At 42.0% G+C, this 14,418-nt stretch overlaps 1 protein-coding gene across 1 annotated transcript in view; it reads left to right on the plus strand.

The window, feature by feature from the left end:
• The window catches only part of FER (FER tyrosine kinase), a 245,382-nt gene that overhangs the window by 76,524 nt on the left and 154,440 nt on the right, over positions 1–14,418 (plus strand). Inside the window, exons 12-13 of the mRNA XM_054986263.1 lie at positions 2,299–2,391; positions 8,830–9,033. Of these exons, the coding sequence (XP_054842238.1) occupies positions 2,299–2,391; positions 8,830–9,033 (297 nt within the window). The remainder of the gene's footprint in view (positions 1–2,298; positions 2,392–8,829; positions 9,034–14,418) is intronic.

Raw genomic sequence — 14,418 nt, forward strand, 5'->3', positions numbered from 1 at the left:
TAACCGAATTCAAATTTTGATGGTCTCCACCTGAAAAGGAGACCAATGAGCGTACCACATTGAACAATTTAGCCGGGCATGAGCTAGCTGATGTAAGCTGCGTAAAATTCCTTCTTCACAGCTTTCACTACCATCTCATAGGATTTCATAAACAACCTGTAAGATGTTCTTGCTTCCTCATCGTGAGATCGCCGCCACATGCGCTCAGGTTGTCTTAGTACCCATTTCTGTCGCCATAGCTCCTTTGTGTACCAAGGGGCTTGGCGATTACGAGGCGAAGAGGACGACGGGGAGCGATTTCATCAATAGCCTCGGAGAGCTGGAACTCCCAGTCCTCCACCAGCTCATCCAATGAACCGCCGTGGAGCATCGGTTCCCGCAGAGCATTCTGGAAACCAAGTCCATAAGTCTCCATGGGCGAGCAAAAATTTGCTCACTGCCTTTGCAGAGGGGCGGCGGCGGCGGCATATCCAACCGAGCCTCCAGAACCGCGTGGTCTGACTATGGCACTGACTCTATTATATCCTGAACCACATCCAGTCCCATTCCAAACATCAGATCTAGCGTATGGCCTGCTTTGTGTGTGTGGCCTGATACAAACTGGGAAAGTCCCAGTGTTGCCATGGCCAACACAAGGTCTGCAGCCTGTGCAGAGGTGGCATCATTACCGTGGACATTGAAGTCCCTCAGTACTATCGGCCTGGGGTACTCCAAGGCCCACCCCGCAACCACCTCCAACAGGCATGGCAGGGTGTCTAAGTAAGCCTTATCGTTGAAAGGAGTTTTGCAAATGTGATGCCATGCAGATAACCTGCTTGTCATAACCCTCTTTCTGTCTTGTAGTTAGATTTTGCCTTTAACCATCTTCTTATACACTCTAGGTAGATTGCTGCCACCAGAAATTATATTCCAAAGTAGTTAATTTAAATCTCACCTTTAATAACATGCCCAAGTGTCAGGCTCCTTCATGGGAGTATGCGGCCCTGAGGATAGGAATGGGATATTGGAATAACATATACTCTGGGATGAACAAAAGCAAAATAAACTTTTATTTTTACAAGAAGTGTTTTGATTTCATATTTTTTCTTAAGCTTGATGGTTTCAAAGATAGTTATGGATTCTTAAAGTTTCCTTACATAGGCTCAGTCACACACACACACACTCACACACACAAACAACTTTCTCAGACATACACACACAGTTTGCCTGCTTTGGATAGAATGAATGTTCTCTCACAGACAAACATAGTTCAGGCTTCCACACAGGTTGCTTAACTGAACTAGAATGAGAATCCCATCAGGCTTCCACACAGGTTGCTTGTCTAAACCAGAATCAAAGTTCTCTCTCAGAAATACATAGACACTCTCAGGCTGCACACAGCTTGTCTGTCTAAACCATAATGCCTCTTTTTCTTTCTGCTCAGTAACGAAAAACTGCAGTTCACTCTGCTGCTAGAGCACTGCTACTGTCCAATCAGATTTCACTCCAGTCACACTTCTCAACTCCACCCGCCCTTTCAGTCATCAACCAATCAACTCACTCACTCACTCACTCACTCACTCACTCACTCACTCACTCACTCACTCCTTTCACCCCCACTCTTCATCTGTATCACACCAATCATTTTAAAGAAACACACACACTTAATCATTACACTCCTATTTGAAAGTGTATGAAGCCTCCTTGTAAGTTTTCAGGCAGGGTGGAAGTTAAATTTTATGTGGGAATGTCAGTGAAACTTTTGTTTAGCTCACTGCCATATGTTCTCTTAAAAAGGTGTTCTGGGTTAGACTAGGTATAAATTGAAGGGCTAAAATCAAATGATTGAATCTTGATTTCATTACTGCATATTTTCTGTTGGCAATTCATGGTGCTTTTAAACTATTCAAAATGAAAACTTTGAGTTAAAGCCAAATTAAATATGCAATTATATTAAAGATACTATAGTCAGGGCTTTTTTTCAGCCGGAACGCGGTAGAACGGAGTTCCGGAACCTCTTGAAAATGGTCAAATGGCTGGTGGCCCCGCCCCCTGATCTCCAGACAGAGGGGAGTTTAGATTGGCAATTTAAACTCCCCTCTGTCTGGAGATCAGGGGGCGGGGCTACCAGCCACGTGACCATTTTCTTCCAGGGCAACCCACTGAGTTCTGCCACCTCTTTTTCCAGAAAAAAGCCCTGACTATAGTGAAATGATTAATTTCACCTCATTTTTGATGAAATACCATGTAACATTGAGTACTTAATTTGCAAAGGTTTGCTGATTTAGTTTCTAATAGTCTTTCTCCCTTGTTTCCTAGGATAAGAAAGATAAAGTTTCCAGATTTGATACAATTCGGCACTCCATCGCTGGAATGATAAGATCTCCAAAGTCTATGTTAGGCACTTCATCGGTAAGTAGCTATTCATATTGCATTCTTCTGTATTTTCTAAGGTAAATAGTTTTCTTTCATAATGATTTTTGCACAGCTCCCTGGTAGTAAATAGGATTATTAGAGTAATTATTGCAATGACAAGGTATCTGGAATGCTTTCTGTTTTTGTTACCTTCCTTATTGAATTTGAAAGCTTCTGAATATTTTTTTAAACTACAGTTTTCCTGTTTTGCGTTTAATAGTTCTTAATGAACTAGTTAAATTTTTCATCTTGGCTTTCAAGCAAAGAAACTATCCTGTAGAGAGAAGTTATCATCATCATTTTCTCATTTGTCTTTGAAAATTTCACAATTTGGCACATCACAAATGACATCTAGCTGATGGTGATAATTCAGTAGAGAATGGTCATGCAGGGACTTGTGTGGAGAACAAAGTCAATTACTTGCTGTGTGTACAAAAGACAGGTAGCTTGTTCTGTTTCTATGTCATATTGGAGTAAGAATTTAATCTAGAAGTTACCTGAAGATATACCAGCGCACTGTATTTTTTTCTTCTTCATTATCATATCCTGATAATTTATAATATAGCCATATAATATAGCCATTTATAATATAGCCATATAGCCAACATAGCCATGTGGGGGTATTTGTCACAAAATATTGTGACAAAAATTGTCACATATTTGTCACAAAAGGTATCTATTGAAGTATCTGGTGAAGTCAGGGGACTGCACCTCATTCTTACAGAGTCCCAGATTTTAAGCGAACTTTCTGAAATTACTTGGCTTTTATATTGTGTTCGAGTTATTTTCTTTACCCAGTGATGATTGTGCAGCCCTTCAATCAGATCTGCAGCTTCTAATTTCATTAATCTATTTTTTTGGATTTTTAATCCCATCTGTAATCCAGACCAGGCCAACTGCTTGGTAATATAGATTAATATTTGGTACTGCTAGTTCTCTTCTTTTTTCGTTTTGTAAAACCTTAAATCTAATCCTTGCCTTTTTACCATTCCAAATGAATATATTTATCTGTTTTTGGCATTCTTGCAGTGTTTTCTCTTATATCATCTGAAAAAAAATTAATTTTTTTGTATAATATATCATTTTTATTGTGGATGTTCTTCCCAGCCAGGACAATTTTAATTGAGACCATCTATCAGGATCTTCTTGTATTCTCTTCCAAACAGCTTCATAATTATCCTTAAATAATGTGTCTTTTTGCCCTGTCAAGTTAATGCCCAGATATTTCACTGAATTTGTTATTTCACATCCTGTAATTTCAAGATCATCCTGAATCTTGATTATCTTCTACTTTATTTGCTACCCGTTACAACCTCCTTTCTGTTGTATAGTTAGATTTTGCCTTTAATCTTCTTCCTGGCAGCCACCAGGAATTATATTCCAAAATAGTTAATTTAAATTTCCCCAAGTGTCAGGATTCTTCAGAGGACTATGTGGCCCTGAGGATAAGAATGGGATATAGGAATAACATACACTCTAGTATGAACAAAAACAAAATAAACTTTTATTTTTACAAGAAGTGTATTAGTTTCACTCTGTTACTTAAGTGTAATGGTTTCAAAGATAGTTATCGGTTCTTAAAGTTTCCTTACATAGGCTCAGTATAACTTTCTCAGGCACACACACAGTTTGCTTGCTTTGAACAGAGTGAATGTTCTCTCATAGACACACACAATTCAGGCTTCCACACAGGTTGCCTAACTGAACTAGAATGAGAATCCTATCAGGCTTCCACACAGGTTGCTTGTCTAAACCAGAATCGAAGTTCTCTCTCAGAAATACATAGACACTCTCAGGCTGCACACAGCTTGTCTAAACCATAATGCCTCTTTTTCTCTCTGCTCAGTAACTAAAAACTGCAGTTCACTCTGCCGCTAGAGCACTGCTACTGTCCAATCAGATTTCACTCCAGTCACACTTCTCCACCCGCCCTCTCAGTCATCAACCAATCATCTCACTTCTCAGAAATATATAGACAGTCCCAGGTTGCACTCAGCTTCCTGTCTAAATCAGAATGCCTCTTTTTCTCTCTACTCAGTAACTATAGTCCTAGAACACTGCTACTGTCCAATCAGATTTCTCTCCAGTCACACTTCTCAGCTCCACCCACACTCTCAGTCATCATCCAGTCATCTCACGCACGCACGCACGCACGCACGCACGCACTCACTCACTCACTCACTCACTCACTCACTCACTCACTCACTCACTCACTTTTCTTCATCTGTATCTTACCAATCATTTAAAGAAACACACACACTCAAGATCATTACACTAACCCTCCCAATGTAGTATCATCTGCAAATTTAATGAGCATCCCCTCTATTCCCCTCTATTCCTTCACCCAAGTAATTTATAAAGATATTGAACAACAAAGGGCCCTGTGTTTGTTAATCTACACTGGCTCCCAGTTTGTTTAGGACTTCATTATCCATGCTGAATGTTCCATGTCAGGACTGGCCCTGGAATTTATATCTTCCTTGGCATTTCTGGGACTCTCTCAAATAGTGACAGGCCATATGTGTGAAAGAGGCACACTTTGAACTTAATATTTTCACTGAGTGAGGGAAAATTTTGTTTTGGGGTTGGAAATATGGTCTGAACCATGGTCTGACCATCATCTACTGAAAGCAAAAGTGAATATTGCCCCAACACCCCACAATAAGGGGGGAACCTCTTAAAATGATTTGCTCTCAAAGGCTTACAGAACCTTCTAGATTCCAAAATGCCCTGGGAGGTTTTAGGATTCCAGATACATGCTCTATAGAGGCTGTAGTAGGAGCTTGGAATGCAAAGCAGTTGCCAACACTGCTCCTCACCGGACCACTCCAACCCTTATTATGGAAGCCAGCCCCATTGTTTATCACAGTGCTGAGTGACCTAAAGAGAGCTGGAAGACTCTTACAGAAACTGATAGAGCATGCTACAGAGCCCATTGGAAGACTTACAAAACAGCTGTGAGATCAGCAAAGAAATACAACCATTGGGTCAGCTAGTTTATGTCCATCCCAGTTTTTCAAGTTATCTTGACATCTTCTAACACTTAATCTGAACCTTTACAGTCTCAAGAACAAACAATTTACCCGTGAGGCAATTACAACGTTTTTTGCTGATAAAATAGCATGAATAGTCTAATCTGGATGCCAGCTATAATATAGACAAGTTGGAAGAAATGCTCATCTGGTTCATGTATGGACCACTAACCAGTTACATTGAGGGATCTTGAGAGGATCCTAGCATCTATGAAAGCCACTACTTGTACACTGTATCCTTACCCATCTTGGCTGTTAAAGTCAAGTAAGGATGACATAAATGAGCCCTTAATGTCTGTTGTAAATCAGTTGCTAACTCAAGGCACCTTCCCTCGGCCATTCTAACAGGTGGTTATTCACTGACTAATTTAAAAAAAAATCCCTAGACAAAAATGATCTGGCCAGTTATTGCCCAGTCTCTAATCTTCCCTTTCTGGGCAAAGTGCTTGAGAAAGCAGTAACTGACCAACTCTAGGTCTTGGGTATCTCTAGTACTTTGGACCCTTTTTAGTCTTGATTTAGGCCAGGCTGTGGTTTGGAGACAACTCTAGTAGCTATAGTGGATGATTTCCATCTGAATATAGACAAAAGCCATACTTATTGCTCCTCCTAGATCTATCTTTAGCCTTTCATACAGTAGATCATGCCATCTTGCTGAGGCATTTGGAGGCAGAAATGGGTATCAAAGTATATTCCTTGAACTGGTTTAAATAATTTCTCATGAGACTCGGAGCTGGTCACCGTTGGAGACCAGTTATCTCCAGAGTGGGAATTACCTTGCAAGTTCCACAGGGTGCAGTCTTATCCGACATGTTATTCAACTTCTATGTAAAGCCTTTAGAGGAACTCATTCATAGCTATGGAGTAGGATGCTATCAATATGCAGATGACACCCAACTCTATATGTCACTGTCCAAATCACCACAGGATTCAGTAGAAATCTTGGGTTGCTGCCTGACAGCTGTGGTCAAATTGCTGAAACTGAACAAACTGAAATTGAACCCTGACAAGACAGAAGTGATGCTCATTGGGAAGGCAGAGATCTTGAAGGACATTGTACTTCCCACTTTCAAGTAAGAGCCTAGAGGTCATATTGGATCGAATGCTACTGCCAGAAAAGCAAGTTGAGACAGTTGCAAAAAATGCTTTCTACAGCCTCACTCTAAATTGGAAGGTGGACCCCTGCTTTGACTTAGCCAATCTGGCCACCTGGATCTATGCTATGGTAACATGAAGACTTGACTACTGTAATATACTGTACATAGATCTCCCCTCTAAGTTAACTCGGAGAACACTGCAGTTCAGTTATCATCAGCAACTAGGAGACGAATTAATATTACTCCCTTTTTGAAGTTACTCCACTGACTACGTATCAGTTACCAGGCTCAATTGGCTATCACATACAAAGCTGTTCACAGTCTGGGGTCAGCATATCTGTGAGATCGCCTCTCTCCCTATGTTCTACCATGGCAGCTTCTTTCATCTGAACAAGGCCTTCTGCAAATGCCACCCTGCAAATGGGTAAAATCAGCAGATGTCCGTACATGTGTATTCTCTGTGGTGGCCCCCACCACAGGGCCTTCCTGAAGAGGTCAGGAAGGCTCCCACTCTCCTGACTTTCTGCAAATAATGCAAAATTGAATTATTCAAGAGGGCTTTTTACTCAGACTGGAGGGCTGTACTGTAAGGGAGTAAAGAAATGCATCAGTTACTTTAGTACTATGTGTTACTGTGTACTATCTGTTACTTTTAATGTGGTCCTACTGAGTAGTTCTGTGTTATTTAATGTCAGTCTTAGAATTGCTTATACTCTGCTTCAGAATTCCTTCCAGTCTGTATTGCATTTTTGCTGATTTTAAATCATTGCAAATTTGCATTTAGGTACCCCATTACATTGTTTATTGAAATGTCTCTTAAATTGATTATATTGACACACACTATGTAATCTGCCTTGAGTCTCAGTGAGAAGACGTAAATAATGAATAAACAATTCAAAGTGTTAACCCTTAAAGCCCTGTATGGCTTGGGGCCTAACTTAAGGACTGTCTACTCCTATATGAGATTGCCCAACTACTCCAGTCATCTTCAGAGGCTCTGATTCAAGTGCCTCCTCCATCTATGGCTATATGGGTGGCACTAAAACTTTAGAACTTCCTCCACTGAAAAATTCATCTGTCTTTCTCTATCATTGTCTTTTGTTTTGTTTGGTGTTCCCTCATTAACTGTCATTGGTCCTTCTCTCTGTTTGTGTGTATGTATTTATATGTTTTATTTAATTGTTTTAAATATTTTATATATTTTTATCTCTGTGTTAAAAGTTTTGCTTTTTCGTTACGTTTAAATTGAATGAGAAGGCAGCATATAAACGTTTTAAATAGATTTCAGTGCCAAATCCAGATCAGAAGCCAGATTATAAGTGTCCAGTAGGGTTGCCAGTCTCCTGTTGGGGGCAGGGGATCCCCCACTCCCACCCCCACTTACCTTGCCGGTGGGGGAATGTGCCTCCAAGGTTGCACTCCTGCAGTGAAATGATTTGGGCCCCAAATGGGTCTGCTTCAGAGTGTGAGGGTTCTGGGAAGTGATGTTATCATGCAGCCTGGGAACATGCATAAACACTGCAAGAATGGTGAGTGCCGGGTCTCCTACCTCCCGCCAAGAGCGTAAGTGGACCTGGCAACTCTAGTGTCCAGATAGTCCATTTTATCTAAAAATCTGGGATTACAAGACTATCACATGCTTGATCACTATGCCCAGCAATGGAATCTTTGACAGAAGCACTAATTTTTTTGAAACTAGTGGTTCTTTAAAAGTTGACTTCTTAAAAAATTGTTTCAGCATGGCTTATTTAAGACACCATTTATTCTCTCAAATGTGCATTGACAACCTCAGCCAGGCCCTCCTATTTAAATTTTTGTTTATCCTATGGGTAATGTGGTACTTCAAAATGAATTTTTACTTTTTTTGGTTTTGAAATTCTTAGAATGTGCATGACAATATTTTTAGCTAGAGAATTTGCATATGAACAGTTCTTTGCTAGTTATTAAATAGTAGACAGCAATGGATTGGAATGTTTAGAAAAATAGTAAATGCTCTTATAAAATGCATTTTCTCTCTGCATCTAAATAGCACTAGTCAAATTTTTTTAAAAACAAAATGTGGTTTTTACTCCAATTTTTATTCCTTTCTTCTTTCTCAGTTTTTTCTAATGCATTACTCTGCTTGTCCCTCTTAAAGTAAGTATTCTAGAAAAATAGGCATATTTAGCTTTCTAGCTGGTTAGTTATGTTCAATTTAGTTTGCTCATGTACAATTTTGAGAAAGGTGTGAAATAGTTATTTTGTACTGCACTTAGAATGAAAATTGAACGAACCTGTATTCATCGTTTTTCATTTTTTCCCTCAAGTTCTTTGATGTAATATCAACCAGTGAAAAACCATTGGCAGAGCAAGATTGGTATCATGGTGCAATCCCAAGAATAGAATCTCAAGAGTTATTAAAACAGCAAGGAGACTTCTTGGTGCGAGAAAGCCATGGGAAGCCTGGTGAATATGTCCTTTCTGTATTTTCAGATGGACAACGGAGACACTTCATCATACAGCTTGTTGAAGTGCGTTTGGTATTGTGCTGACTTTTTAAAAGATGTGTAATTGTTTGTATGCAACTATATAACATGACTAGAATAATTTATTGTGAAGACTCCTGAAATTATAAACTTTTACTGACTCTTAAGATACAAGGTCACTCTAAACGTTACTTCTTTTACAAGTTCGCCACTGAGCCAACCCATGCTCTATGTAGTCACACAGCAGCTCTAGGGAATGGCTTCTATTAAAAAAAAAGTGAGTGCAAATGGGCACAGAAAGCTTCCACTGGGGAAGGAGAGCTCCTGGCTTTCTCCCAAGCTTTTTTCCTCATGCAAAAACAGTGCAGGGGGAGAGAGTTTTCCTGTTTCATCTGCCACAGGTGTATGCAATACCTCCATGTGGGAAACTACCCCACCCACACACGTTGTTTTTGCACAGGGAAGAAAGCTTGGAACAAAATCATGAGCTATCCCTTCTCTGGCGGCAGCTTTTCTGAGTCCATTTTCGCTCTCCATTTTTTATAGAAGCAATTTCGTGGAGCTGCTGTGTGATTATGCGGAACACAGGTTGGCTCCATGGCAAATTTGTAAAAGAAGTAATGTTTAGAGTGACTCTAAAAAGCCTTACCAGTAGGGATGCTTCTGATAGTTATACTGTCAGCATTAATAAGTCAGTGAATTTGAGCTACAGTTCAAAATATTAGTGGTACATAGGTTTTCCGCAATTGTCAAAAGGATAGTACTTCTATTGGAGGAGGAAGGATTGTTCCTCCAGTTGGAGACTGTTCAGTTATTGGAAGGTATCCACTCCTTTCTCTCTCTCTCTCTCTCTCTCTCTCTCTCTCTCGATATCTTTATGTAAAGCTGGATCCAACTCTATTTTATATAATATGCATGAAAAAGAGACTTCTGAAAACAGTCATGATGAGACACATCATTCAGGTTTTTATTTGAATTTTGGTGACATAGAATCATAGGGTTGGAAGATACCTCCAGGGTCATCTAGTCCAACCCCCTGCACAATGCAGGGGATTCTCAACTATCTCCCCCTGTACCTCCAGTGACCCCTGCTCTGTGCCCAGATTGCAAAAAGCCTTCAGGATCCCTGGACAAAATGGCCTGGAGAAAATTGCTTCCTGACCCCTAAGTGGTGATCAGCGTTATCCTGAGTATGTGAGAAAGGTCCACAAGATCTAAGCACTGATGTAAGCTTTCCTTCCTTCCCTCTCATGATCTGCCTAGGTTCACGGAAGCAACATTGCTGTCATTGCTAGCCTCTGCTTAAAAACTTTCCAAAGAAGGAGAGCCCACTACCTCCAGAGGAAGCCTGTTCCACTAAGGGACTGCTCTAACTGTCAGAAAGTTCTTCCTAATGTTTAGCTGGAAACTCTTTTACTTTAATTTCAATTGGTTGGTTCTGGTCCGACCTTCTGAGGCAATGGAAAACAACTCCACACCATGCTCTATATGACAGCCCTTCAAGTATTTGAAGATGGTATCATATCACCTCTCAGATGTCTCCTTTCCAGGCTAAACATTCTGAGCTCCTTCAGCCTTTCCATGAAGCCTTCATATTTGATACATCAATGTGTGTTTCCCAGAACTGCTCACATATTAAATATGTATAGAAATATCTTCCTAGTCTTTTTACCCAGCTGTTCTGTTTGATGAAAGACCTAAAGGCAAACTATCCTTTCTGATCATCCTTTCTGATTATATCTGCAACTTATTAAGTTCCACAAGTGAACATCATCCAGTTATATCTCGTTGGACTATTAGAGATAAAGAGATTCAGATACTTCTCAAAAGAGAAACTTGGTTTAAAAGAGCAGATCATTGAAGCCTGTGCTCTCTGACAGCAAAACTGTAATAACATTTGTGTTTTTAATTTGAACCCTGAAAACAGTTTCCACTTGTTGTGCTTAGTAGTGATTTGAAACATATTTTAAATACCCCCAATGTAGCTTCTCATAACTATACCTTCTAACAATTACATTCTCCGGTGGTCCTAGGAGTGGGACAGTCCATGCTTTTGGGATATAGCTCTTCCTCTCTGAAGGCAGGGTCAGTCAGCTGATTTTGATCTCAGAAGGGAGAGGCTTGTCCCTGAAATCACCAGTCTTTCTTGCTCTGCTATCCGAGCAGGACGTCTTCAGCACACCCTGCAGAGCACAGTGATCCCGGTGAAGAAGAAACTGCCGGAGATGAGCTGGGCATGGTGGCATGTGCCTGTAATCCCAGTACTCAGGGAGGCCGAGGCAACAGGCAGTGCAGAGCTTGCATGGGAAGGGAAAGGCCCTACCGCCCTTCCCCACCCTCATTTTGCTCAGAGTGACAGCGAGCGTTAGAGCCGGAGGTCCCTACATTCTCCTAGGTTCCACATGCACAACCGCAAAAACTCCACCGAGGTTCCCCACCTTCGAGCCGAGAAGTACCCCCCTCAGACTGCCAAAGGGTGCGGTGTTTGAGTCTGCAGTAGCCTGTCATGGAGACCGATATTATTGGGAACTCCCTCAGGCTTGGAAGGAGCAGACTCTAGCAGCATCGGAGGAGCTGCTCCAATCCTGGCAGCCCCGACTGAACCGCGATAAGACTGATCCAGCGGGAAACGGGGGCCATGAAAGGAAGGAGAAAAGAGTAGCAGAAGCCTTAGAGCCAACTCGCCCCAAATAAAAGGGAGCCCTCCTTTATTTCTCTTTCCTTTTGGCCAGGACTTATGAGGTGCACTTTCAGTTTCTCTTCTCCTTATGGCAGAAAAATTTCTGTTGGTGAGAATGTCAGTAATGGTAGGCCCCAGCCGTCTCCCAGGCCTCAGAGGGCGCAAAGCTGGTGCCAGACTCACAGGCCTCCATCCCCTCCTAGGTGTCTCAATAGGCCAGTGAAATGCCCAAGGGCCTGGATGGCAGAATGTCAGCAAAGGCCGGCCTGGTCACCTCCCAGTCCACAGAAAGTGCAAGCCTGCAGCCTAGACTTTACCAACTCCCTGGTCTTGTCCTGCTCCCGGGCCTCTCAACAAACTAGTGAAAGTGAGAAAATCCAGGATCTGGATCTGTCAGGTGAGGACATTTGAAGTTTGTTGCTGTAACATGATCAAGTGACTGGGCATGAATCAGCACCCTGCTGGTTCAAGTCCCATAATTGCTTGAGCTCAGTAGCTGATATTGGGTAAACCAGTCTCAATTACCCAGCAGTTCTGGGGGAATAATGATAATTCTTACTTTATCATTGGTTAATCCAGGCAAGCCAGATCTCATCAGATCTCGGTAGCTCAGCAGGGTTGGCCTTGGTTTGTAATTGGTTGGGAGACCTCCAAAAAAGACCAGTGTTGCAGAGGCAACTATGACTGGATGGCACTTTCCACCACCAAGGGGAAAGAAGTTAAATGCCCCCATTTACTTATTCACAGCCGTGATAATTATTTAACAAATGCACTGGCATGTCCCAGAACAAAAATAAGAAAGAATTCAAAAAGGCCCTGAAGGCACATCAACAAATAGTCTAGCGGCTAGACCCTCAGATGGGCCAGAGGGGCATCCCCACTCCAGAAAGGTAAAAGGGTGCCCCCCAGATTAAAGAGGAGGCAAGGGACATTAAGAGCAAAGATCTCAGTTAAGCCTCCAACCTGAGGTTCCTGAGCTATCAGTTTTCTTCCTCAGCCAAGAAGAAAGGGGAACTGTTAAAAGAAGGGAAAATTCCCTAGTACACATAGTCACCAATACAAACAGGTCTTCCTCAAGAGCTGTATCCTAGAAGGTTCCCTAAGGTGATGAGGGTCCTGGAGTGTTCTCCCTAAAAGACCAAGAGGAAGGAGGACAGTGGGATCGGAGAGAATCCTCCCTAAAATCAGGAATAACCCCATCAGAGATTCCCTTCCAGTAGCCCTTCATGCCTGTAGAAGTCTAAGAGGGAAGTTCTGGCAAAACTAACTACTCAATTTCCTCTTTTCCAAGTCTTATACATTGATTTCAGGGGCTACTAAGAGGATCAAGTTGACATTGGTGGATGATCCGGTAACCAGCCTGCCGTCTAATCCTGTGCTGCCCATTGACAAAGGCAGACTATTTAAGGATTCTGGCCTCAGGCAGTTCAAATTGGCTGTGCGCAGAAAATTGGAAGCTTCTGCTACATCCTTCAGAGCATTGGCAACAGCTCCGCTTCTTCCTAGAGCCAGATTCTCTTGGGTCTCAGACCTGGGTGCAGTGAGCAGCAAAGTCCTTTAAAAAGCTGAAAGGCAAAACTAAGAAAATATCCCCAGCAATATGCTTTGCTGTGGTCAACAAGAACCAGGGTTTTCAGGCAACCAGGCACAACACTTAGCTTAAGAATTGGAATGTGGACCATTTGTCCCAAAGCCAAAATAACCATGGTTGTCTTCAAAGACATCAACCTGTCTGGAGAAGCTCTGGATAAAAGAAAGCAGACCAAACATCAAGAGGAGGGTAGTACTTTCTCCCTTAACAAATATGGTCGGAATAGCAAAGAGCCGAAGAAGGGAACTCAGGGAACTCAAGGCAGCACGCGCGATGGTGATTGGAGGATCCTTACAGTGATGGGCAAATCCTTGGCAGCCAACAATGAGAAACAGGCAGGTGCCGGATACTGTGATCAGTGGAATTCAATTCTGTGCCACCTTTTTCCTCCAGATCCAAAAGAATTTGGTCCAATAAAATAGAAACCTAAGAACAAGAAAGGTCAGATTGGAAAGGCTAAAATTTGTCATGACTGCCATTTAGAAGGGAGATCGTCTGGCTTCCATCGATCTCTCAGAGGCACTTACAACATTGGGCCGTTCCTTTTGACCTGAAAACACTGCCCAGGGTTTTCATCAGAATCCTAATAGCACTGATAGCATGGCTAGGCTGTGGAGAGTGGCTCCTTTCCCGTTTCCAAATGCCATCTTGATCATGGTTCCCTCCCTACTACAACAGGTGGAAATGATAAAATTGACAGCAACTTGTCTGCGGGACCAAAGATTCATGGCCAATGAAGAAAAGACCAGTTTTACTCCCAACCCAATAAATATTGCACCTGGGGGTAGTGATTAGAGATGGGCACGAACAGAAAGAAAACAAATGAACATGATGTTCGTTGTTCATTGCCATCCACGAACAGGGACTCACGAACATGGCCCTGTTCATAAACATGTTTGTGGTTGGCTGTTCATGGGGGCCAGCAGGCTCTCCTCCAGCCATCATCCAAGTCAAGATGCCTACTGCACCACTCCCAGAAACCTTACCTGAGCAGGCAGCATGAAAGGTACCAATAATAAATAATAGCTTGGCCCAGATCCTGACAGCAGCCCTGGAACTTGAAGGGGTAGATCCTTATTCCACCACACACAAAGAAAATTCAAGCTCCAATGCACTCTCTCTATCAAAATGCCAACAGCAACTGTCTCTCCCTCTCCAC

The sequence above is a fragment of the Eublepharis macularius genome, chromosome 8 (assembly GCF_028583425.1).
Source record: "Eublepharis macularius isolate TG4126 chromosome 8, MPM_Emac_v1.0, whole genome shotgun sequence".
In the NCBI taxonomy this organism is placed as follows: domain Eukaryota; kingdom Metazoa; phylum Chordata; class Lepidosauria; order Squamata; family Eublepharidae; genus Eublepharis; species Eublepharis macularius.